Raw genomic sequence first — 24,687 nt, 5'->3', positions numbered from 1 at the left:
AATAGACAGAACTTTATTTCCTGCTCACGGTGAAAAGTGGCAAGTTTCTTATACCCTATGTATAAAGCAGTATGGGTCTGTTAAAGAGGAACTTACTGAATACAATGTTTATGTGCTTATTCATCTGCACAAAAATGTCCTCTAAAGTAATTATTAGCAGGTTTGCACAAAAAGACTAGAAGCAGAATAATTAATGTTGGTCTTATTTCATTGTGTTGAACTGTGTACTTTTATTTTGAATTAAGATTGTTGTCTTTGGATACAAAGCTGTTCTAAGTTAAATATTTTAGTCTAATTAAAGAGAACATGGCATATTTTGTACTAAGCTACTCAAACCATGAATTATCACCATGTTTTATTTTAGTAACTAAATCTTAGGTTTCCTTCCAGAGACTTTTTCTTAATTTATCCTTGGAGCCTTTGGGGATAAGGAATTGATAACATTGCTGAAATACCTTAAACTGTCTCTCTCAGCTTTCACTGTGTGCTGGTGAGAACCTCCAACCAAAGCAAGTATGGAGGATACTTGCAGCTGCTTTCTCAGAAGCTGAGGTCTTCTGATTGATGTCACTTTCATTGGTATCTCTCTCTTGGCTGCTTCAGTGTAGTGAACAATAGAAGCCATATATTCACATAAATGTGTCAGTGCTTGGTACGTAGCTATTCTAACTGACAGTTTTAATGGAATAATGTGCAGACTAGGTATGTTGGCCAGGTGTTGAAAGGAGAACTTGGAATGTAACTATATCACAAGAGAGACACATTGATTTGAGTCCTAAAACATATAAGTACGTGGCTTGGGAGAAGGTGCTTATACTTTTCTTTTTTTTTCCAAAGCTAATAGTCTGTTAATTTATCTAATTTTGATTTATTGTTGTTTTGTTTTATTTTTTAGAAGTGTGCATTTCTCTGTGATTTATTTCTGTTAACTTGTTTTTTTAATCTTCTTTATTTTAATGTGTGCCTGTTTGCCCATAAAGGGATATTACTCTATGAGCCCTTGTGATGACGGATATGTAAGTGTCTATATCTTTATATCCTTTCACATTGCCTGCTGCAGTCTGTCGCAGTCTGTATTTCTCTTCATTTCACAATGTGTAACAATTTTTCATGCATTTTAACTTGTCATGACATTAACTCTATTGTTTATGAAGAGCCAAAAATGTGCAAGACTTGGAAATTCTGCATGGAGAAGAGAATAGAAGTTCTGAGTAACCTTATGGCCTCATAATACACATACACAGCATGTCAGCAAAAGAGCAGCTTTGCCCACAACTTTTACACAAAAAACAGCTTCTTATAGCATGCAGAAAGTAATTGTTTCTTCCCCATGAACATCGCTGTATATGGCATATGATGACTCTGAAGTGTGCCAAAACCAGTTGATCCCACAATGCCTTTGAGAAAGCAAATAAATATCACTGTATATCGCGGTGTATATAGCACATGGTGTCTCAAGTGTGCCAACACCAGTGGATCCCACACCACCTTTGAGAAAGCAAACAGATATTATTGCTTAAGATAATACAGCTAATTGAGCTGTGCTCCTCAGAGATATGTCTTATTTTACATATTTGTACTTTTAATCTGTAAAGTGAAATTTTCCTTCTGTACTAAAGGTTATAAAATTGTTTCATACAACTAAAATGGATCCTCTTTCATTGAAAACTGAAAAAACAAACCAGTTTTCTGTGTACTGCCTATGACTTCTGTAACCCAGATGGAAGTTTGTATTCTGGCAATATTACAAGTACACCATAAGTATCTAATTTTGCCCATAGTCAGTGCATTCTTTGCAAAGAGAGGAAATGAGTGCTTCTAAGTAACTCTGTATGTAATCAATTCATAAAAGTGATTGACACCAATTCTGAAAAATGTCAGTCATTATTCTACTTAAAAATAATCCATATTTATATGTTTCGGCTTTCTTTGGATGAAACAAGATTTCACCTTTCAAGAAAACCTGTACTTTTTTTCAAATGTATCCCTCACCTGGAATTACAGTAACCCCTGTGAGCATTCAACTTCCCACTTAAAACAACATTTTGTTTTGAAAAATAGTAATAGAATTATTGAATGCAATGGACTATTGCTTATGTGTTTCTTTTTATCTTGATATAGAGAATACATTTATCTTTGCTGAAAGATCACCTGTAGCGAGCAACCTGTTCCTGTTGATGTCAATGGTCATAATGGCCACTTTTTGCTTGACATTTAGCACTCTGTTCCCTCTCATAATGGTCTGTTTTGAGACTGAGAGAAGTTGATTACTGATGAGAAATTATGAATGCAACAATCTTTGCTGAAGAAAAGTTTTGCCCTTATGCAGGTACAACCTTAGGTATATGTAACTTTATTACAAAGTAGAATGCAATAAATTACAACACAGAGTTATTTATAATTTTTTTAAGTTATCTGACTCTTAATTGTGAGAGTTCTTGAATACTTAGATAAATTTCAGCCTCCCCTCACTGTTTATATATAGTATTTTATTTTTTCTGACATTTTGTCTTGTTATTACATTATCACATAGTATTACAGTGTGATTTTTTTATGTACACTTCAGATGTCTTAGAGAATCTGTTCTGTATGCCCAGTGGAAAGTTTTCATAATGACATATCTCTAGTATAAGTAAGAAAAAAAAAAAAATAATTAAAAACATTTGCAGATCTTCTTATGAAATAAATTTGCATAGCCCCAGTAGACCTGCCAGGTTACACAAGCTCAGAGTCCAACTCATCATAGGCTACATGTAGAAGACTTGTCACCATTAGCATATAACAAATGAGCTCAACATAAATTTCTGAGTTCTAATGATATGTATAAATTTGCTCAAACTTTGGTTTTACTCTTCACATATTCATCAGCTATCTTTGGTTGTTAATCCTGAATCTGCATTGAATTTACACGGAATTCTGACAGCACATTTTCAGAGTGGTAACTGAGGACAGAATCTGGCTTTCAGCTTTAGCCTTCAGCATATTATGAATATATACATCAAATAGCAAAGTGGGGTTGGTTTGAATATAGGGCTACAGTACTTGATAAAATCAATTGTGGTTTTGGCTTGCGCTTGAAATGCATCTGTTTCCTTTTATAAATATTGATTTATTTTTTTTTCCCCTTTTGAACTTTGTTTTATTCCATGCTGTTCATATTCATGCCTCGCTTCGTTCAAAAACGAACGGCTGCCATCTGTGGCTAATCTGCATTGTGACAGAATTACTTGACTTAATATGGCACCTGGTTTGGCTTTGGCAAGAACCAACACAAACATAAGTCATACCCCGTGATCCTACCAGAATGAGCTACGCTTGGGCTCTTCTTTTCCTTATGCTCGTTTCTTTTCCTTTCCTTTCCTTAAGACACCCAGTTTCTGCATGTGTTTCAGTTATGACAAATGGTTCTGTCTCAAGGTAGATTTTGCATGAAAAGTATTTTGTTCAAGACTAAATCCGTGAATGTTGGGTGTCACGTATTGCAGGTGGGTCACGAATGCCCCATGTTCTTCATACTCTTTCATTTACTGGCAATTTCAGGAATGCTGTTAACTCAAAAACTTGAATTAGTATTTAACCTATTCCAGGAAAGGTAAGACTGGGGAAAGAGGTTGGGAGAAAATGCTGAGGAAGTAAATGCTTTTTAATCAAAGAAAACTGGTAGTATAACAGAAGCTATGTAAACTTGTCTGATTGAGGCATCCTTTGGTGGTTGACATGTTGGATGTGTAATGAGGAACCTGTCAGCAGCCCCTCTGAATCTGTTTGCCTTTCAGTCTGTGACCTTGGATTCATCATCTGGAAACGAAGATCTCAATGTTTCTACTAACCTTATAAGAATATAAAGAATTTACTTACTATAGAGTGTTTTGAGGGCCATGAATGCACAGTGCTGATGGTTTTACTTTCTCTTGTCCAGTTAATTAAAAGCAGCTGTTATAAATAAGCCCCAACTTTCCTGTATCCAAATATTCTCTCTCTCTCAAAAACACAGTACAGTTGGAGTTTTTGCCCTATAGTCACAGAAATGACATATCAGAGCTCGGCATTTAGATTTGAGTATGAACACCAGGAAAAAGAAGAACAGATCAGTGAGGATCAAAAAAACCAACAGGCCAAAGTGGGTTCTGTTCTGCTCGTTTCCAGGCTTCAATATTAACCTTTTCCTCAGTTGATACATTTTTTTGAATGTATCCCTTTGTTCCTAAAAATAATTTTAAAAGGCTTCATGTTTTTACGTGCATCTGCAACATAGAAGACTGTTTTTAAAAGCATATGGCTAAAGTTTTGCAAAGAACTTAAAAGAGTTTGTTATTAATTTGGTGGTAGAGCAGGCTTTTGTTCCTGAGGATCTCTTGCTTTTGCCTTCTGTAGTAGGGATGTGTTGAGAGGAGTGAAGGCTGGTTCAGCCGACACTCCCTCCAGGAGTCATGCGTGTGGAAGCTTGGCTTTGGATCTGCTGTGTATAGAGATGACCTTTTTCCAGGTTGTGAAGGCGATGACCTTTTTCCACAGGGTAGATTATATGTCTTAAATGAAGCAAGTGCATTGATGGAAGTAAGCCCAAGAGCTGATTTGTAGGACCCAGCTGTATTTGAGGTGTGGTTTTCCTTTTGTTAAAGCTAATGCTCAAGTCAAGAACTAAAGCCCAACACAGATAATTAACTGGGTAAATATCCTGAGACTGGGGACATCTCAGATCCCCACCAAAGAAGAGAAACGGAAGCAAACAAAAAAGTACTGCCCAGTGAAATGTGAAAGGATGTGCTGAGGCTTAAATGTGTTTGCTTTGGTGGGCTGCCTGCTGGGGAGTTTGTAATGCGCATTTACCCTTCCCAGCTTGTGTGGGGAGGTTTGTGAGGCAGAGAACACTCTGCTTAAGGAATAGGAGTGTTAAACCAAGTTAAAACAAAACGTTAGGACAGGTCTGCATTTCACCCTTCTGATTAGAAATGTTACTGTGAAGGAAGCCATGACATTTTCAGCAGAGTATGGGTCACATTCCCCAGCCTTAATTTCCACCGGAGTCGATAACCCAGTGCTTCCTATTGCTGAGACTGCTGTTTCCAGCTGGTCAAGTCTGCCAGCGTTAAACATGAGGCGTGGGGCTGGTACAAACTGTGATGGTCTGTCAGGGGGTATCTGCTTGAGCTCTGTCCTGGGACAGGAGCCCCTTGACGCTGCTGCTGCTGCAGGAGGTGGCGAAAGCAGGAAAGGAATGGGTACAGAGGTGGTGCCAGCCAACCTGACGGTGGTCTGGGAGCAAGAGCTGAAGGGGCCATGGTATGAAGAAGGGAAAAGGTGGTGGGACTGGGGTGCTGCATGTCTTCCCTCTTTAAAAACGAGGATAAAAAGATGAATAGCTGCGACCCTATGGCAAGAGGTAGCCTGGATGTTAAATTGAATGATCAGCACCCAGTGGCACTGTGTTTGGATCACCTGTTTGAAGATTGAACTGATTGAAAATCTCTTCAGACCCATTTAGCAGCAGATGGAGAGGGCGCGATGCTGTCCCTCGGCACACTGCGTGGCTCTGTGCTTTCCGGGGGCCTCAGCTCTCTGACCCCAACTCATGTGGACCCTGAAGTCAGCCCTGCGAGCCACAGGAGAGCTGTTGGGTTGCATTAACTGCCAAAAAATGCTCAGTGAAGAAATATAATTCTCTAGCAATATTTTACTACAGTTCTTGTTCTCATAAAATTACTTAAAACAGAGGCCTAAATAAATGCCAAAACAGGAAAATACTTCTACTAGAGTTGTTACTGTACTGTATCAACTGTTGTTAATTTATTTCACAGAATTATTCTGTCATAATCAAACACTAAATCTGTTGGTTTTCTGTTTATGGTGGTTGTGCCATGAGCTTCCAATTGTTTAACTGTAAAATAAGTTTCAGCTCTTGTACACTGCCATTCATTGGTAGACCTCAAAAAACAGCTCATTGAAGAGATTGGTGCCTGTATCTGTTTTCCAAAGGGGAAAAATTGAGGCCCAGAAATATGAAATGACGTGTTTAAATTCTGTCTGCAGCCGGTAGCTGAAACGGGAGGAGAAGCCTATCTCCTGAGACCCAACCCAATGTCTTACTCCGTGTGCCACACTGGATGGACACAGATTAGTTTACCTATGACTAATGACAATCATGTAGATGAAGAAATCTCTGCCCGTAACATGGTTGCATTCTTTCTGTTTATCAACAGTGCTGGCCGTAGTCAGTCAGATTCAAAAGTAAAATACAAACCAGCCCTGAAAAGTTTTCCATGTTTTTCTCACCAAACCTGGCATAATACGAAGTTATTGCTTTCCCAGAAACACCAAAATCCAGAGAGAGCTTCCTTCCTTCTGTACAGGTTTTAGACGGATAAACTTGGTTCTGATCAGAAACGTGAGTGATGGGCAAGAAGGTTCTCCACCCTGGTGTCTGGCCCTCAGAGCTCCAGTATAGGGCCTGCCTCACTGTGTGGTGCCTTTTTCATGTAGGTAGACAGTAGAGCCAAACTGTACTAAATGCTTTGCTCTGCTCCATCTGCTGGCTTAAAGAGTAATTTGGTAATTAATAGGACTTGGTCCTGCTTGATCTGATTGGTTTTTAAAAATCTGAATGCTTCTCCAATTGAAGTTCCTGTAATTTGAAATTTACGAAAGTTTGTGAAGTCTTGCACTTGCCCAAAAGTTTTATTTGTGTGAAAGGGTGATGCATGTATCTTTACCAATTTTATATCCTTCAGTTGGATTTTGGTTGGAGCAAATGTTTTTCTTTCTAAAGCAACAAAGAAGTGGTGGGTAAGAAAGACTTTGCTGGGAAGCAGGGAGCTTCTGCATGTGTGCATAAATACATCTATTTCCTCTTAGTGATCAGTTCTAATTCTTTTCTCACTACTGCTCCTTGCCTCGCATTCTCATCTTCAGGGGCTCTGTTATTTCAACATGCTACAGTCACTTTCTGCCCCGTGTCCTTTACTGAAGGAGGGTGTGGAGGAAGTCACCAAAAATGATTTGTGATTTCATTGCACACTCAAGTGTAAGATGACAGGTTTTGTCTGTGAAAACAGTTTTGTTTAAACAAAAGTTAACTTTTTATACTTATCAAAAATGCTAAGGAAAATAAGTACGAGTAAAAGAGGGGAAAACAGTTTAGGTATATAAGATACTTTGAAAGACTTTCCTATTGTGTAAAGTGAACTATGGTTTGAGAACTGCTGTCAAGACAGGTTAATTTTGAAGTGTATGACCTGTTAATTGTCTATTGTGTACGAGTCATTCATTGATTAAACATAGTATAAAATGCTTTCCAACACGCATATAAGTTTATTTCACATCTAAGAGAGTAGTTCCTTGTATTATGAACGATACCCATGAGGTAGTGTTCAAGAATATGTCAGATGGTGTAATTCAATATTCTCTATGGTATTTCATGCTTTTTGTCTCCTAAATCCCTCCGTTTTAAATCTGACAATAGACATTGCTTATATAGCTCCCACTGAAAGAGACTAGGTTAGAAGAGAAGACCAGTTTTAAAGGCATATGTGGTAATGAGAGATTTTTCAGAAAGTGAATAGGGAGATCAACACAAAGAGATGACACTGAATATTCTGTGAATATGGCACGTAGTTGACATCAGAATACATGATATGAAGCACTCTTATGCCAGAATTGCTGCTTCTTGGCTCGTGTACAATTCACTCTAGCAAAAAATATTTACCGAAGCAGACAACTTTTATGTGATGTTGATGTTTTTGACTTACCAGCAGCGGTGGCTACATAAGCTCTGTGTCACACTGCGTCAGAGGGGAAATATCCAGGCTTAAATTGAACTTAACCTGGGCAGAACCTCTGGGAATGGCATGCTGTTCCATGCTAGAATAAATAGTCTTTTCTTTAGATATTAATAGTTATATATAGGGATATATATTAATAGATACAAGCACTCAGATAACATTAGTGTCAAAACAGAGAATTGTAGCACGTTTGGGTGCTCTAATATGTGGTATGTCCCCAGTGGAATATTATTGCAGCTTTAAGGTATTAAAATTTTTTAAGTCAATAAATACGTTCAACAAGGTCTTCAACTTCCTCGTTGGGTTTGGTATGGTAGTTTCTACTCCGATTTTTTCCTTTTTTTAAAAAAATTCTTCAAGTATAGGTAAATTTTGGAGTAAAATGTTGAAGATAAAGTAGCCAGATCATAATGAAAGAGGTTTTTCATGTGAAACACTTTAAGGGAAAAGAAAGATAATTATTGAAGTCTTCTCTTTCTTTAGCTGTGTTTTGAATTTGCAACATAGATTTTACAGGAAAAGAACTGCAGAACCTCAGTGAAAGAATTCACTGTGGACCTCATTAGTAACATTTTGTTTGGACTAATCTGTTGTGATTTATTTTTTTCTCTTTCTGATCCAGGCTTCCACAATGTTAAGAGCATCTTTAGCCCCTGCGTAAGTATTTCTTGCTGAGCTTCATTTATTTTGGTAGAGAGGAGGAAGAGGGGTTAGTAAACTGAAGTGTGCTGCCAGTTGTCTGCAAATGGGAATCACGCATCCTCTGTGTGCTTCCTCTGATCTCAGTGAACATTGTATGCAAACACTGGGCGATCTGTATTCTTCTGTTGGGCAGGTTCAGTAACATCCTAATTTCAGCAGGATGTTGTTAATCCAGTAAATCTGCCACTCCACACCTGTGAGTTAGTTGCTGTATTTTCTTTACTGTTTCCGCACAATACGGTCCTGTTGTTGTAATTGGTTTGTTTCTCACAAGTTCAGGAAAGGGGGGAATCAGGAATGTGGATTTTTGGGTGCTTCAAGCTTATATTTTTTGCAACTGACTTAATAAATTTTGTTTTATAAGATCAAATAGAGATGGCATATCTGAGGTGAAGGTTTTATTCAATTTTTGAGACACTGTTTTGATCCTTATGTTGTTTACAAGATAATTAAAGGGACAATTATAAAATTTCTTTGGAAAAGCAGTAGGAAGATAGGAGCAAAAATTGTTTTGTGGAATATATTTAAATATTAAAATTAAAGCATTGACTGAAAGCAATTTCATTAAGTGGAACTTCTATTGCAGTGTTTAAAACTCAAAATACCAAGATAGTATGGGTGCATGGAAAATGGTTTTGTATCAAGTCTTACGTTAAGCTGGCATAGTCCAGCCTGTAAAAATCCACTCAGCCCACCATCTTTGCCTTGGAGAAGACATTTCTGTGTGCATGAGGGCTTAGAGGTGAAGTTGGAACTGCAGCTTGTTGCTGTATCTGTTTATAACCGTGTGCCAAGAGCCACAAGCTGCTGTTTTCATGCTCTCGTGCTCCACAGAGGGCAAGGAAGGATGTCACTGCACTGTTTTGTGCCGCTAAAAAGCTCAGATCGTCAATTAAGTAGTTGTCAGAGCTTAGTGTCTGCAAGTTACGATGGTAAATGAGCTGCATGCGTGGTGAAAAAAAGAGAAGTCCAAGTTTAAAAAGTCTGTTGTTCTAAGGTGGCAATGGTAATAAAAGTAACAAGGGTGTAAAAATGTGGAAGCTCTTTTCCTGAAGCGGACTTCCTGTTTTGGCTCTTCTCACCTCACTAACATCAGCTGCACTGAGTAAGGAGAGAGAGTTTTGATAAATATCTTTCCCATTTGCATTGTAGGAAGGTGCAGGATGTGCCACTGTTGCCCTCTTTGGATTATGAGAAACTGAAGAAAGATTTGATTACAGGGAACGGTCGTCTCAAGGCCTTCTTACTGCAGGCTCTGCGCTGGGTAAGGGAGATGGCCTCTGCAGAAAGAAAGAGGTCCCTTCTGGAGGGGTGCAGAACTAATATCTATCTTGTGAGCAAGAAGATTGTGCTGGTGATCAGTTCAGCATTGTAGGCAACTTCTCTCTTTGTCAGTGAAGCTTGCTGAGGCTCTTGAGATGATGAGGAAAGCCCAGGCAAGAGGTATGTGTTGTAGCAGTACTCTCCCCATCATAGAAAAGCCAGATTGGAATTCCTGTGATCTTCAGTGGAAGTAATTTCTGACATGTTTTCAAGGAAATTGTTGTTTTAGGAAGTTCCTCTTTCCATGTATTGCCCTGGTTTAGATTTATATAAATATTGCTGTATGGAAGAACTACCTGACTCTAATCACCAGTTTTCCTTTATAATCAAGGTATTCTACTAGAGCATACATTTTGTTTGCCTCTGATCATGTAATGATATTTCAGAAAAATTAAAGGTGACAAGGACAGGAAGATACATTTTCCTGCTGAAAAGGAAGCTGATGTGTTCAAATGACAGAAGTGAGAGATGATAATAGTGGAATTCTGATCAAGCTTCAATGTTCATTTTCACATAAACAAACATCCGTTGGGTCTGACCAGTGGTGGTTCTAGCCCAGTACTCTGTCTCAGATGTTTTAGAAAAGCACCACGTCTGTAGCTATTGGAGGAGCTTTATAACTTCATGGGAAGTAATGCTTCCTGTATGGACAGTGGTGAAAGCTCCCAATTAACAGTTCCGTAGTGGATCACTGAGCTGAGGTCAGGTCAGTTCATTTCATCTCTTTCCCTTAGATCACTGAGGTTGAATTCCTTCTCCCTGGGAGAAGAGGTTTGTCAACTATCAGGTATCAGCACCTTTAAAATCTTCAGTGGTCGTGAATTCACATTACCGCTTATTTATTTGACTGGTTTATTTTTGTTGTTATTTATTTTAGCGCTTGACAAGGTCATATCCTGGAGAACAGAGAGACACTGTCCTGCAAGCTTACATCAGTAATGACCTCCTAGACTGCCACAGCAACTGTCAGGTCAGCTGGAAAGGGCTTTCCTCCAACTTGCGTGTGATATTGCTTATTTGTTTTTATAAAGTGCTGATCGAAAAAACGTATCACTCTCTGGGGGACAAAAAAAAAAATAGAAGTGCCAAAATTGTGTCGTACATTTAACTTCAGTCTTTAAGTGTGGTGGGCAAAGCTTTGCATTACAAGAGCTCTCAGTGTAGATACAGTTCTTGTAGACAAATGGAAGTTTGTCACCTCTCCTGCTGCTTGATGCCCATGAGTTGAGCAGAAGCCCACTGAACCCCCTGCTTAGGAGTTAGCTCTTGGTTATCAGATGCTGTGTCTCTTTTGAGTAATTATGTATTGCTAGATAATACTTTCAATCCATTTCACTGATCTAGGATAAGAACTAAATTAGGCCTTCAATCTCAGTTCCTCTATGGAACATCTGATTATGCACTTGTAATAACCTGTTCAACAGAATTTCTGTGAATTAATTGTTACCTTTCTTTAGAAAGGGGAAATACTGGTGTGCTGATTTTGAAAGTTTGCTCCAGTCACTGATAATCCAATACTATTGCTAACAATAGTAGTAAAAAGTGCAACTTTTTTTCATTTGTAATAGTGAATTTTATGCATTGAGTTCCCCAGTTGTTTGAAGCAGTGAGCCTACTTGTTGTGTTGTAACTCCCATTGTCATTGCAACAGTAATTTCACTAGAAAAAATAAAGGAGCATTAAATCTATGATCTGTTTTTTCCCTGTAAATTCCTGTAGGAGGAAAGTTATGTGTAAGTAATGCCTGAAGTAAAACAGATTAAAAATAGTTTGCAACGTGGTGTTCTTGTTACAGAGCTGCTTTCCCACACTCTTAGTTGTCAAACAATAGCATTTCTATTCAGATAACATTACTGCATTTAAGTTCATCAACAAAACTAACCATTTTTTTGTCACTGACTAAATATTAATTTTAGATACCAGCATTAACTGATAACTGTGTTGGTTCATTATAATTCTCACTCTACACCATGGAGCTTAATGAATTTTTAATAGACTGAACCTTCCTCAGCACCCTGCCAATAAAAAAAAAAACAAACCAACTGAGAAATTTTAAATCATATTTACATTACTTAAGATATCCATATGTGTTCAAAGTTTGTTTGCTGTGAAAATTTAATGAGCGTTTAAAACACCATAGAAGACTAACTTTGGGGTTTTTTCCTGCTTTGGTGAATTTTTATTAATGCTTGCTTTCTTTTTCAGAGAAGTGTCCTCAAATTATTACATTCTAAGAGTGAGGTTGTCAGACAGTATATGGCAAGGCTTATCAATGCTTTTGCTTCACTGGCAGAAGGTAAGATATTTGCTTCAAGAGAGAGAGACAGCATTTTCATGTGATGCTGGCTTATTGCTGCTTCACAAGTGCATGTTGCTGCACGTGGAAGTTGAGCCCTATTTGTACCCTTTTTCTAGGGATTCACAGTCTTTCGTTACATGCATTCTAAACAGTTTTTCACTATCTTGAAAGTTTTCATTTTGACACTGTATATTCGGCATTTCTAACTTCTTTTGATGATTTGTGATCTATCTGGGAATTTAAAAAAAACTCCCGTTAGGTTCTGTAGGCAGATCTGCTACCAGGCTGTGCAAATTTAATGAGCTTTTATACAGGCTGTGTATTTAGTGCAGCTGCTCTTGCATCTTCTTGCTCCTCACCTGAATAAATCTTTGTGCATCACTGCTGTTTGGTTAGATATATATGTAGCTTTCTATTCTCTGCCTGTCCCAAGTTAGCCCTTGGTTTGGTGCTACTTAAGGAGCTAAAGACTGCTAGGAACTGAAATTCCATTTAAAGTTAATAACAGTGGGGAACCTAACTTTTCAGAGCTCTTTGGACATCTCTGTTCATTTCCTAGACTGTACAAAACTGATAGATCAGAAAGCACGTACTGTAAGAGGAATAGTGGATTCTGTGTGGTGCTAACTTGGCAAGTGGGAGCCTCTAATGCCCCAGGTGGCTGGATTGAATGCAGTGGGTTTGCTAGACAACTCATTTGTGCAGGTTTGTTTGGGTCTTGGCACAAGACCTCAGTTTCAAGAAGAAACTGAGGTCAATCCTGCTTACTTTTTTACTTTTCCAAGGAAAGAGAGCTTTTCTATCATAAGCTGATATCTCAGCATCTGTTCTTTCATCACTTTTTTCACCAGGTCGTGTCTACCTTTCTCAGAACCCAGCGTTGCTGCAAATGCTGGAGGAGAGACTGAAAGCTGAAGACAAGGATTCCCTTACATGGGAGAATATTCTGGGGGCTCTGCAGAAATTCAGCCTCAGGTGATGAAAGCACAGCACGCAGTGGTGACAGCAGGAGAGGAAATGCAGGCTAGTTAGGCTCTGTTCAGGGAGGAAAGAAGAGCACTTGATTTTCCCATAACAATCATCAGAACTTCTTATGACTGATGAAAGCAGTGTCATTTATTATGGAGGAGAACTCAGGTTTGCTGACTAAATTAACCTGACTTCCTGTCAGCTATCAAGGCTCAAGTAAATGTACATCTGCCGTAGCCTTTTGTGCTTTATATGTATTCTTTAATTGAACAAAGTGAAAATCTTAATGTAGAAAGTTCTGAAGAGCCTACGTAGAAAAAAGAGTTGAGTTACATTCCAGAGCATAAGGTTTTCATTATCCTTTCTGCAAACATTTTTCAGGGATTTCGTCCGCATCCTGTTGATCCTCTTTCCTGGAGCTGTCTTGTGTCTTTTGCATTAGCAGTCTGACTCAAATGCCCACCACAAAAGAAATTTGCAAAAGCAGTAAAAGGGCATGAAGTTGCTCTCATTTATCAAATAAATATGATCTAGGAACTCTGTTTTCACAGTACTCTGGAGGCATAGTCAGCCCTGAGTAGTTAACTGAACGTAAGGAGGTAGATGGATGAATTTAGCTCTTGTTATTTTCATTCACGTTTCTTCTACATTGAGACTTCAAGTGTTGGGGTTTTCTTTAAAATTTTTGGGGGGGCTTCTTGAAGAATGAGGGCTGCTTTTGGATTTGCCTCATTTAGAACTTGTCTGGATGAAGCACATGTAAATATGCTTTGGGTAAAATTCTGCACTGCTTCCTGACATGATACCTTATATATATTTGAGATGAAGGAGAGTAAATCTTTATACTCTACTGCTTGAAATCCTAAACTAATCTTAGAGAATATGATTTTTCTATTAAAGCGGTTGTTGATAGTACATGTTAGTTTGAATTTTAGGTCCTATGCTACTGGAAATTTGAAAATTTTTTACTTTCTAAAAAATAACAGTTAACCTTGTAGAAGGTTAATTCCAGACACTTGACATGAGGGAAGTTTTGGGTTTTGTTTTTTGGGGTTGGTTGGTTGTTTTTTTTTAAACGTGTGGCCAGATGCTCCCTTGTTTTGCTCAGTCCATCCGTAGACCTACTGCAAAATCCAAGACTGAGAAAGTGTATGAGTAATCCAAATCCTAAGTACTAAGACCAGGAAAATACCTGATTTGATCTTTGTAATTTAGACTTACTGCCCATTAGAAATAATGTGATTAAAAATTATATTCCTCTGTAAGACCTTTCTACCAGTATATACTACTTTTTTGTACTGTAAAGCAACAAATATCTGTTGCATGAGATCACAATTGACCACCTGACACTTTATTCAGTGTACTCTTTGAAGGCAACTACAGGTTGAGTTAAAATAATACATTATTTAAGAGTCTCTAGGAGAAAGAGCAAATAAATTTAAGCAAAAAATCTTGTTGTCAATTCAACAGTACAAAGTGCTATAGCTACCTATGACAGAAGAGGCAAATAATTTATTTTATGGGTCTGTTGTCTATAGCTGGCTTTTTTTACCATTTTAAGGCAATTGAATACACAATTTTAGGTAGAGTTAGAAGCCTTAGAAAACAATGAAGACACTTACCTCAGCAGTTTGGAGGTTTAAAAAAAAAACAACGAACACACAAAAACCCAGCCTTCCCAACTACATTTTAGTCCTCTAACCCTGTAGGAAACTGCATCTTCAGTTTCTTCAGGCTTTGTTAATTCCTTAGTTTAATTGATTCTACCAAAATGGGTAGTTTTGGGTTGGTTTTACTGGCAAGCTAGTGTATAGCAGGTAGATGACGTAGGGTTTTAATGTGCTTATATTAGCTATGAAAGTGTTTGAAAGTTATTTATGTTGTGGTCTTATTTTTGTGGGCTTTTTGTTTTCTAATCCTAGGCGTGCGCTGCAGTCGGCAATGATCAAAGATGGGCTCATTTTCTGGCTGGTGGATGTTCTAAGAGATACAGATTGTCTGTCTGATTACACGCTGGAGTATTCTGTTGCCTTGCTCATGAACCTCTGTCTGCGGAGTGCAGGTGCCTTACCTTTTGAATTATAACCTTATTCCAAGAAATGTATAGGGGAGATTGTGAATTCTTTTTTCTGATATACCTGGATTCTTTCAAGTGACTATAATTAGTAGCAGGGACTCACATGACTAGAGATATTGAGTGTGGTTATAACCAAAGCTTTTGAGCAGATCTCTTTCCCAAGAATCCCAAGCTGTGCAGGTTAGCTTCACCAAAATCTAAGCAATTAAGCAGTTAATCAATGGAACCCTCTAAGATTTGATTCTTTTTTCATATCTACATGTGAGGACAGCCATTTCTACATTCCAGGCCCACTTTTCAAAGGACGCTTTATACTTGTGGAAGAGATTTGTTTGTATGAAAGAAAGTCAGAACTGAATTGATGAGTAATGGCAAGGAGCTTAACCTTCACCTTGTGGAGTGAAACACTTGCATGTTTCACTTCTACAATGCAGAGATTCACCCCCCGCCAAGAAAATGAGGTCCTGTCTATGTCCAAGAGACTTTAAAGAAGCTTAAATAAGTTTCCTTTTAAAAAGGAAAGTAAGGTAAGGGTGAAAAATTCACTGCTTGCCATAAGCAAAATAGTGCCTTTGTTAAACTTTTTAAAATCCCTCTGTGTTGCATCCTGTCCAAGATTACACCTGCATCAATCCCGAGTAACTCACTGATTTCAGCTCAGTTACGCTGAGCAGCATTTGGCAGGAACAAGGAATAGTATTGCCCCAGGTCAATTATATTTAGTACTGATTTTAAGAAGAAAGAAAGAAGCTTGCTCTGATCTTTTATATTTTTTTCAAGCATATTTATGTTTTATCCCTTTGCAGGGAAGAAAATGTGTGCAAGGATTGCAACCCACGTGCTCAAAGTTCTCTCTAATCTTCTTGGCCATGAGAATCATGAGGTATTTATACAGCAAACTTTGGGCTAAGGAAAAGGTGGAAAGAAAAGTTAAAAATTAAAAAAGGAAGAAATGGAAAAAAGTAAATTGGTTTTGTTTCTTTTGTTAGACCCTCATGTGATTAAGTTGTGTGAAATTTTCCTAAAATTCACACTTATGTAAATTTTATTTCGTTGGACGCTGGTCTTTCTAGACATAATTACATCTTCCTTTAACAAATGTTGGCAGCTAAGAACGAAAGTCTTTTAGATGCATAGTTATCATGCAATCCACGTGCCTTCTTGATGGCAGTTTCAGATGCTGTTAAAATGTCATCTCACACCAAATCATCTCAAGCTTAACTAGTTCATGAGATGAACAATGTGTGGTGCAAGCCCATTATGCAAAACATCAGGTGCAAAGAAGCAAATTTGTGAGTAGTTTTAAGGAATGTCATAAGAAAGCAGTACATCTGTGACATTCAAGCCCTAATATCTTTTTCTCTACCACTTCATATGACCTGCTGCTTAACCCTTTTGTAGTTAATTTCTTTTCTGTCTCTAAAGATTTGCATCTTAGATACTAAATTAAACTCAGAGGAAAATGCTAAAAATTATTAATTATTTCTATTTAGTGCTTTTTAGCAAATCACTCTGATATCTGCTGTCTGCTATGTAAAGCAATGCTTCAGCTGCCTATGCAGACAGGCCCTTCTTTTACCATGGAGTAAAATTCAAGGCAGGAGAAAATGTGGGCAAATATTGTATGAGGCTGAAACCATGGGGAGGGAGAATTTTTGCCAGGGTGTTCTAGAATGATTCCTTGATACTTATACAAGGTGATTGGGGACTTCTAGTAAAAATGAATTATAAATTCTGGTGTCTTATGTTTATATGCAATGATTGTATCATGATGTTTTTTGTTTGTAACTTAAACTGAAAGTACAGAATAATTTTCAATGAAGTGTTTAGTCCATGTTTTATGAATTCATTAGAAGCTGTAGGTCAGTTCTTTACTAGCACTGTTTTGGTTAAGATGAAACTTGGCATTCCTTTATTAGATTCTTTCACTAGCTTTTGTTTTTGTGAATGATGAGTGTTAATACAATACATACTAATACAAGATAACATTCCAGTCTCGAGACTGAAGTATTTAGAAATGCCATCCTACTGTTGAATTCTGTACCTTAGAATTACCTTGAAATTTCTCTCAGAGGGTGCATTCTTACAACTTAGTTTGCACCAGCACAGCTGATAGAAGTGTTGTTATCAAAGTCAGAGGTAGAAAGCAATGCTCTTGGGTGCCAGGAGAGCTTTCTGAGAAGCTGTGGAATCCTTGTGTAAATCCCAGTCCCTTACCTTTCTGTGCTTCCCCTGCTCCCAGCCTCGCTTATTGTTCATTTTTCCAATCCATAGACAGAGGATGACTCTGAATCTTAACACTCCAAAAGGCACTGAGCAATACAAAGGGTCTCAGAAGTGCTGATAGTCTGACAGATCTGGTGGCTTTCACTAACCATAATGCAGAGTTTTCATGCTGCTGGTTTTTGCCTCTGCTGAGGGCGGTAAGAGGCAGCAGAGTGAGAGGATGTTTTAAGCTGCTACAGGTTTTGGACTCGATCATCTCAGAGGTCCCTTCCAACCATGATGATTCTGTGATTATCATCCTGCTTAAGGGTACAGTGCTTGAGGCCTGACCCAAGTGCATGCTGACACATTCTTATCCCTGTTCTTTGTCCCGTTTTTTGTACCCTCACTAGTGTTTGTCAGAAACGAACCTTCTTTTTCCGATTTTCCCTCTCCCCGCGCCTTTATTTTTATGAGCTAGGTCAATTTGCAAGATACATTTTCAGACAGCGTTGGGGAGGAAATCAGCATGCAGCAGTATTGATTTAGATCAACCATATCCCAGTATATTTGCATACTGAAAGTTCACTGCTTCCTAAGTGGGAATTTTTGCGTACAGTGTAGCCTGGTTAAACTCTGAACATAGTTGTTCTGCACCTTCACTCTTAAATGTTGCTTATAATCAGCTGGGGTGAATGGAAGAGCTTTTCTTGGTGGAATGACTATTCCTTCCTCTCAGATACAACCCTATGTGAATGGAGCACTGTACAGCATTCTTGCCATCCCTTCTGTCCGAGAAGAAGCCAGAGCAATGGTAAGAAGTGCTGCTTTGCATAGCACAAAGATCAACGCATATGCCAAAGGTGGCACACACACAGGTACCTGTTAAACAGCGTGCAGCAAGGCTGTGAGGTAGGAGCTGTGGTATTTTGAGAAGGGAATCCATAAGAGGCTCTTCACCTTCGATATTCAGGCAGATACAAATGTATGTCTGAAACCCTTTTGCCGTATTTGCCGGTCCTTTCCCAGAAGTGGAGCCCCAGGAGTGTGAAGGATTCTGTCTAAATTATAAATTAAAGGTGTCATTGTAGAATAGTGTTGTGCGTTTAGCGTTTTCTAGACTGGATGTGGCCAAGGAGATGCTTTCATCTGACCTGCTACTTCTTCCTCTTACTTAACTCATTCTGCACCAGTGAATAGCCAGTAAGAGGATGAGTTCCCCTTGCTGCTTTTGTTTCTGCCTGGTATAGACATGGTAAGCTGGGGAAGGCAGGAAGAGGAAGGTTTTAGCAGAACTACAAATTGATCTCCTGGGAAAGGTAGTCTAATGGCTATGAATATGATTTAATTTCTGGATTTGAGGAAGCCGTTCCTGGGATAGCAGTGTATCTTTGTATCTTAAGAATTAACTCAGAGAGTTATGCAGACATAATTGTTGTCAGATGTTTTACCTCACAGAGCACAGAGGATTTGAAGTCATCTAAAATGATTAAAGGCACAACATCAAGCCATAAGGGGCCACAAATAGAGAAACTGGGTTTAAGAGAAGGTCAGAGTTGGTCCTGCCTTTTGCTTTCCTTCTCTGAATCTTGTTCTGTTGTCTCTGTGAATGCAAATTTTCCCTTTTCTGTTGACTACCGTGTACTGAATTCAAAAGGCAGAAGCATTAGATCTACAGTAAAAATTTGCTGTTCACCACAGCATTTAAACCTAGAAGCGATCTAGAGAGACTATTTCTTTTTTCTTTGGGGGAAGTATGTGGACAAAATAGAGTGCTTCGAGCTGGACGCAGTGGTTTGTTTCACACTGCCTCTCTTTTTCCTGACAAAACAATTACTTTTTAGCTAACGAAACTCTGTCACTGTGGTCACATCAAATACTAATTTAGCAATGTTTTCCACTACATACAGGGAATGGAAGAAATCCTGCGCTGTTTTATCAAGGAAGGAAATGCAGAGATGATCCGGCAGATTGAATATATTATCAAGCAGCTCAATTCAGGTCAGAAGAACAGATGCAGCTATCTGAGCTGTAAATCTTTCACAAAAGCCATAAGAAAGCTCATGTTTTTACCTGGTGTTGAAACTCTCAAAGAATAGCTATAGTGTGATGGTCTGAGAGAGGGTGAATAGTGAATGTCAGGATTTGAATTTCAGATGTATTTTAAAATTTCCTTTTGTATTATGATTATAAAGAAGAAATAAAAGGCTGAGTAGGTCTCAGTTCCAAAGTCTTGGGACTGTAAATAGAATGACCTTGACTGATTTCTTTCATGCCAGTGTCCTCATAGTAGTGAGAGACTGCTGTAAACTGCAAAAATAAACAGGTGATACAATCCATGAAGGAGGATTTAGGGACTAGGTCTTTCTGTGGTTATCACTTGCTTTTACTGAGGAGTGCAGCTTTGTTACCTGAAATGCCTTATCCTGAATAGGGGGCAGAAACCCTCCTTTGTGGAAAGTATGTTGATGTGTCCCAGGAGTTGTAGATGCTGTGTTAATACAGACAGGTGTAAGGAGGTGAAATATTTATTGCATTTTCTGCTCCTGTGGCTGAAAGGATGGCTGAAGAAAGAGAAAGAAAACACTGAAAAGGAGGTGAATTCTGATTTAATCTTTTTGTACGGTAAAAATAGAACAAGTTTGACTGCTTTCTTTGGCTTTTGGAAAGAGCAGAAAACAGCGTATCTTATGATCCTAGCTTGTAAAAGAACAAATAAAGTATTTAAGCACTGTATTGCCACTATGCAAGCGCACACACTTTCATTCAAGTCTTGTCAGTAAGTACACTGGGACATCATAGTGGGATTTATGAGAAAAGAACTATTCTAGGGTGTTTTGTGTTTCTGCCATTTTCCCAAATATGAATTGATTTCAGTGATTTCTAGAGTGCTTTATGGGAACAAATAATTCCAATAGCTGTTTTGAAAAGAATAGGATGTCTATAGGAGAAGCAAGCTAAATCTTACTGCTGTAAAAGAGGGGCAATAACTAGAGGTTCTGTTAAGTTGCACGTGTACTCTTACACCATTTTGTTTTGCTTCTTTCTAGAAGAGCCATTAAATGATAGTATTGTGTCTGACGATGAAGAGGAAGAGGAGGATGAGGACGTAAGTTTAAAGGTCTTCTGGCAACTTTTAGAAAAATCCTCAGTCTTCTAGACAGGAGGTGTCAATAAGCCAGACTTTTTTTGTTTGGGTTTATTTTTATTTAATTTCCAGGGTGTATTAACAAGAAAATCACATCTGTTTCCATTACCTTATCTTCATTCGAAGTCCTATTCTTTTATTTTGGCAAGTCACCTCCTCTGTGATAGCTTGAAATATGTTGCTGTAAGTGCACATGGGGGGTTGAAAATATACTGTGTAGGCAGTTACATGGGCATTCTATCTCAAAGAAGTCTACTACATAGCACTTTTCTTTATTGAAAAGTCTTGAATGAGAAATTTAGAAGAACAACTATGGTGGATATTCTTGGAATAGTGCTTAAGTGTATTCAGATGAGTGTATATGCAACTATACATTTGTATCACGTATCTGCCCTGAAGAAGTCAGTGACATTGAGAGTGATCACTGCAAAGCATGCTTTTATGATAGATATTAGTGGAGAACATATATTTACTGAAAACCAACTTTGAGGCAAAAAGCAAGCTTTTGTCCTGAACCAACAAAGAATAAGACACATAAAACTTACCAGGACAGTTGTATCCACGCTGCGCTGGCTCATTGCACGATAACACAAATGTTAGGGAGCAGTGCCAAGCATGCCACAGGCTCGACTTTGCCCTGCTGCTGCGGGGTGACTGAGTGCATTTTCAAGGTATGTTGAGCCTTTTATAATTTGAAAGCGGAAAAAAATGTGGATCCTGGTTGTAAAAGGTGTGGTGTGCTCTCCACTGCTGTGGTGCAGCACCTTGCAGGGTCCAGCCCTTGCCTGGCAATGGCCAGGGAAATTTTGCACTGATTGTATTATTTGGCTATTTTCTGAGTTGTGGTACAATAGGTTAATGAACAGGAGAACTGATTACCCTTGTGACTTTGCCTAAATTTAGAGCTGCGTGGAAATTCTAACTTTAGAGCTACAAGGAAGTTTTATTTAACAATTGGCTCTCCCCCTTTTGTTTTAAGGGGGTACAATAAACTTTTCCTTTTTTTTTTTTTTTTAATGGGTTTATTTTTTTGTTTTTTTTTCCCCCCCTCTCTCGAGGAAAGAGGAGCTGCTTGTGAATATTGGGAGATACAACAGAGTCTCAGCTGTGTTTCCAGCTCTTAAAGTCTGGTACTTATAAGTTGACACTCTTAAGGTGAGGTGTAGAAATCCAGTGGAAAATAGATAAATTATCAGGCAGGATAAGGCCACTCTGAGTGATCTGAAGTGTTTCAGTAAGACAGAGCCTGTTTGCCAAATACAGATTTTTTTTTTTTTTTTTTTTTTAATAGGATTAGATTATTGTAGTTCTTTCACCTCCTGCAGTCCTGAAGGGAGTTTTCTATAATCTTCCACTCCTCTCACCCAAAATCAATGCTTGATGTGCAAGATGGGCTTTCTGGGGATTAGTCATTATGACTTCCCTTTCCTTAATATGCTAATTAACACCGTTTAACTGATGTTCCACGGCTTTGAGCATCTTAGGTGTATCCTAAAAACCCAAGGTGGGGGTATTTTCTCTTGAACTCTAGTATACTTTTTGGAAGGATACTGTGTTCTGTTGGGGAAGCACAGAGATAAGGAACTCCTCCATGAAAGATGTGGCACTGAATTGCATGTTAGCCTTGAACACTTTCATTGCTTTACCTGCTCTTGGGAACGAAATGAAGGTGAATTTAGTCGTACCCCCTAGACAAGTTGCTGCTGCTCACAGTCCCAGCCAACGTTCTAGGTCAAATCATTTTGAAATGCATTTTTACCACTGAACCATCATGTTATTAAAACAGACTTCTGTCACTTCTTATTATTTGACTCAAAAATAACAGTAGACTTTTGAAACAGAAATGTCCGATTCCAGTTTTTCATTAGCTTTGCCATTCTATTGAAAAGATGAAATCTCATTGTACCAATTTTAAAACTGTCTAGTGGCACTTACTGCTGCTGGGAAGTATAATTATGTTCTCCTGGAAGGAGAACCCGTTTCTTAGTCCCTCAGTTTAGAAAATAGAGTATACAAACAGCATGGGGGCAAAATGCTACACAAAATGCATAATGTTGTTACTTTGTTAAATAAGCAAAGATTTGTTGATTCACTGCCTCAATGCCTGGAGCCCTTTTGTATTTTGGAAATGCAGTGAGTTATTGTTCTTTGGGGTTCTGTGATAACATCTGATGTTGTGATCTGGCAACAGAAAGTTTTGGAAAACTTTGCCAGAAGTCTTGCCTTTACGTAACTTTAAAAAAAACTATCACAGACTGTATTTCAGAATCTGTCCATATATTGACAGTTTAATGATGTGCATTCAGACTGCTTGCTGATATTATAATTTGTTGCTGATCTGCTTAATATCAATATTTATACCTTCACAAGACTCTTTTAGGCAGACTTACTTTGCAGGTTTTGCCCCAGCTTTTATTGTTTCCAAGAGCACGTGAAGGTTCCCCATGCTGTTACTATTACATTTCATGTTTTTTTGCTTGTATCTGTGTTTTATTTAGAGTTGTTGAATCCTGTATTGGCTTTGAGCAGATCTTGTGGTAATGACTGCTTTCTCCTAAACACTGCCACCAAGATGTGGTTTAGCCAGTTGGGGGATAATTTTGGGATTTCTAAGGGCATCATACACTCAAAAATTTAAGATTCTGTAATGTGTGACTTTGGAGCATATAAACCGAATAAAAAAAAGTCTACATGTATGCTGTTATTCAGAAATAAATTGGCTTTGGGGTTTGTCTGCTTAGCTTTAAGCTCAGCTTTAAATTAATTAGTACAGAGCTCAGGATGCACTGGCTTCTGGAGTAACATACCCACCTTCATTATGTCAGCCATCTGGGGTATGTTGACACCCACAGTCAGAGTGCATATTTTCTGGTAAATAATATTCTCTCAACTGTTCTATTAAATATTAACTTAATTTATCTTTACTTTTTGATCTTTAAGTTTACTTTTTATCTGAATTGGACCATCTTTGAAAGCTGCTTGTAAAAGTTAATGTATGATGTTTTAGCTCTAATTCAAAAGTTTTGTGACAAACTTGAGATAACTATACAGTTATGATTTACTGGACGCCCTCTGATCCCTCATCATTCAGCACCTGGCAATAAAATCAGTAAATTGCAGTGTGAAAGTACACTTCAGCTAGAGAATAAGTCAAAAGAAAGAGAGCTTAATCACAGACCTAATCGCAGGACCTCAAGCCTTTATGTTATTTGCTGCCAACATCTGCTGCAGCCTGTGAGCAATGGTAAACAGGGCACCGATTGTGTTGTTTTAGTGGTGGAATGATGGCACGTTTGTCAAAGCCCTTTTTCTGTAGAAGGAGGCAGAGGAGGGACATTTTCAGGCTCAGTTACTGAGTATGTTGAATAACATCAGGGAGCAAGGCTGGCAGGAAGAAAACTAGAAACTGGAGTTCTCTGTGTGACAAAAACATGTCAAACAGAATATTGGGAGAGGTGGAACCTGGGGAAACCAAAGTGGTCTGTGAGGAGAAGGTAAATAAATCATGCATGCAGAGAGCTGGATGAAAAAGCAGGGTGATGTTCTGACTGTAATGTGTAACACTCTACCCAGACAGAGTGTAAAGTCTTCTGTTAAGCATTCTTGAAGAATACTGTTAGCTCTTGATGCTGCTTTAACATGACATATTAAAAAAAAATCCACCAGACTATTTATAAAGCTCATCTTTGCAACTTTTAATATTTTTTTTCAAAGTACAGTATATTGTGGAGTTCAGAGTGTGTGAGGGTTTTTTTGATTTGTTTGTTTTGCTTGATACAGATGATTGTTGCCTAGTCTACAAGTGTTTATCTGTGTTTTTCCATTATCTGGAAATATTGTTACAGTTATTTTTCACACCTAGCCCAGCTTCCCAGAAAATTAGGAGTTGATTGCAATTTATCTTGCATTGGAGAAAAAAGGGAGATTGAACACCTTTCTGAGGTTCTATACTGCCTTATCTTTTATGGCTGAGAGACTAGAGAATGCACCTTTAGGAGGATGAAGACAATTAACAATCTGATATCTTCAAGACACTTACAGAAGAAGTAGGTTTTTTATTAAATCCAATCATAAACAAATAAATAAATTATGGGAAAATTTTACTCTGAACCTTAGAACACTCTGTGGGTTATTGGCAGTATTTCTGTAACTGCTTCAGTTTTTCACAAACAGGCATGTGTTGTCT

At 38.2% G+C, this 24,687-nt stretch overlaps 1 protein-coding gene across 3 annotated transcripts in view; it reads left to right on the top strand.

Annotated features, from left to right (window-relative positions):
- ARMC9 (armadillo repeat containing 9) overlaps positions 1–24,687 on the top strand; it is a 67,116-nt gene that overhangs the window by 23,536 nt on the left and 18,893 nt on the right. For 2 of the 3 annotated variants that reach the window (XM_014946071.1, XM_014946070.1), the window contains exons 10-20: positions 981–1,016; positions 8,401–8,435; positions 9,633–9,744; positions 10,681–10,773; positions 12,009–12,099; positions 12,954–13,077; positions 14,994–15,133; positions 15,955–16,031; positions 18,093–18,167; positions 19,264–19,354; positions 20,404–20,462. In XM_014946071.1, coding sequence (XP_014801557.1) covers positions 981–1,016; positions 8,401–8,435; positions 9,633–9,744; positions 10,681–10,773; positions 12,009–12,099; positions 12,954–13,077; positions 14,994–15,133; positions 15,955–16,031; positions 18,093–18,167; positions 19,264–19,354; positions 20,404–20,462 — 933 coding nt within the window. The remainder of the gene's footprint in view (positions 1–980; positions 1,017–8,400; positions 8,436–9,632; positions 9,745–10,680; positions 10,774–12,008; positions 12,100–12,953; positions 13,078–14,993; positions 15,134–15,954; positions 16,032–18,092; positions 18,168–19,263; positions 19,355–20,403; positions 20,463–24,687) is intronic. The other variant, XM_014946072.1, reaches the window with a different exon arrangement.

This window comes from Calidris pugnax, unplaced genomic scaffold (assembly GCF_001431845.1).
Source record: "Calidris pugnax isolate Ruff unplaced genomic scaffold, ASM143184v1 scaffold111, whole genome shotgun sequence".
NCBI lineage: Eukaryota > Metazoa > Chordata > Aves > Charadriiformes > Scolopacidae > Calidris > Calidris pugnax.
Note: the sequence above shows the minus strand (reverse complement) of the source record. Positions and strands in the feature narration are given on the sequence as shown.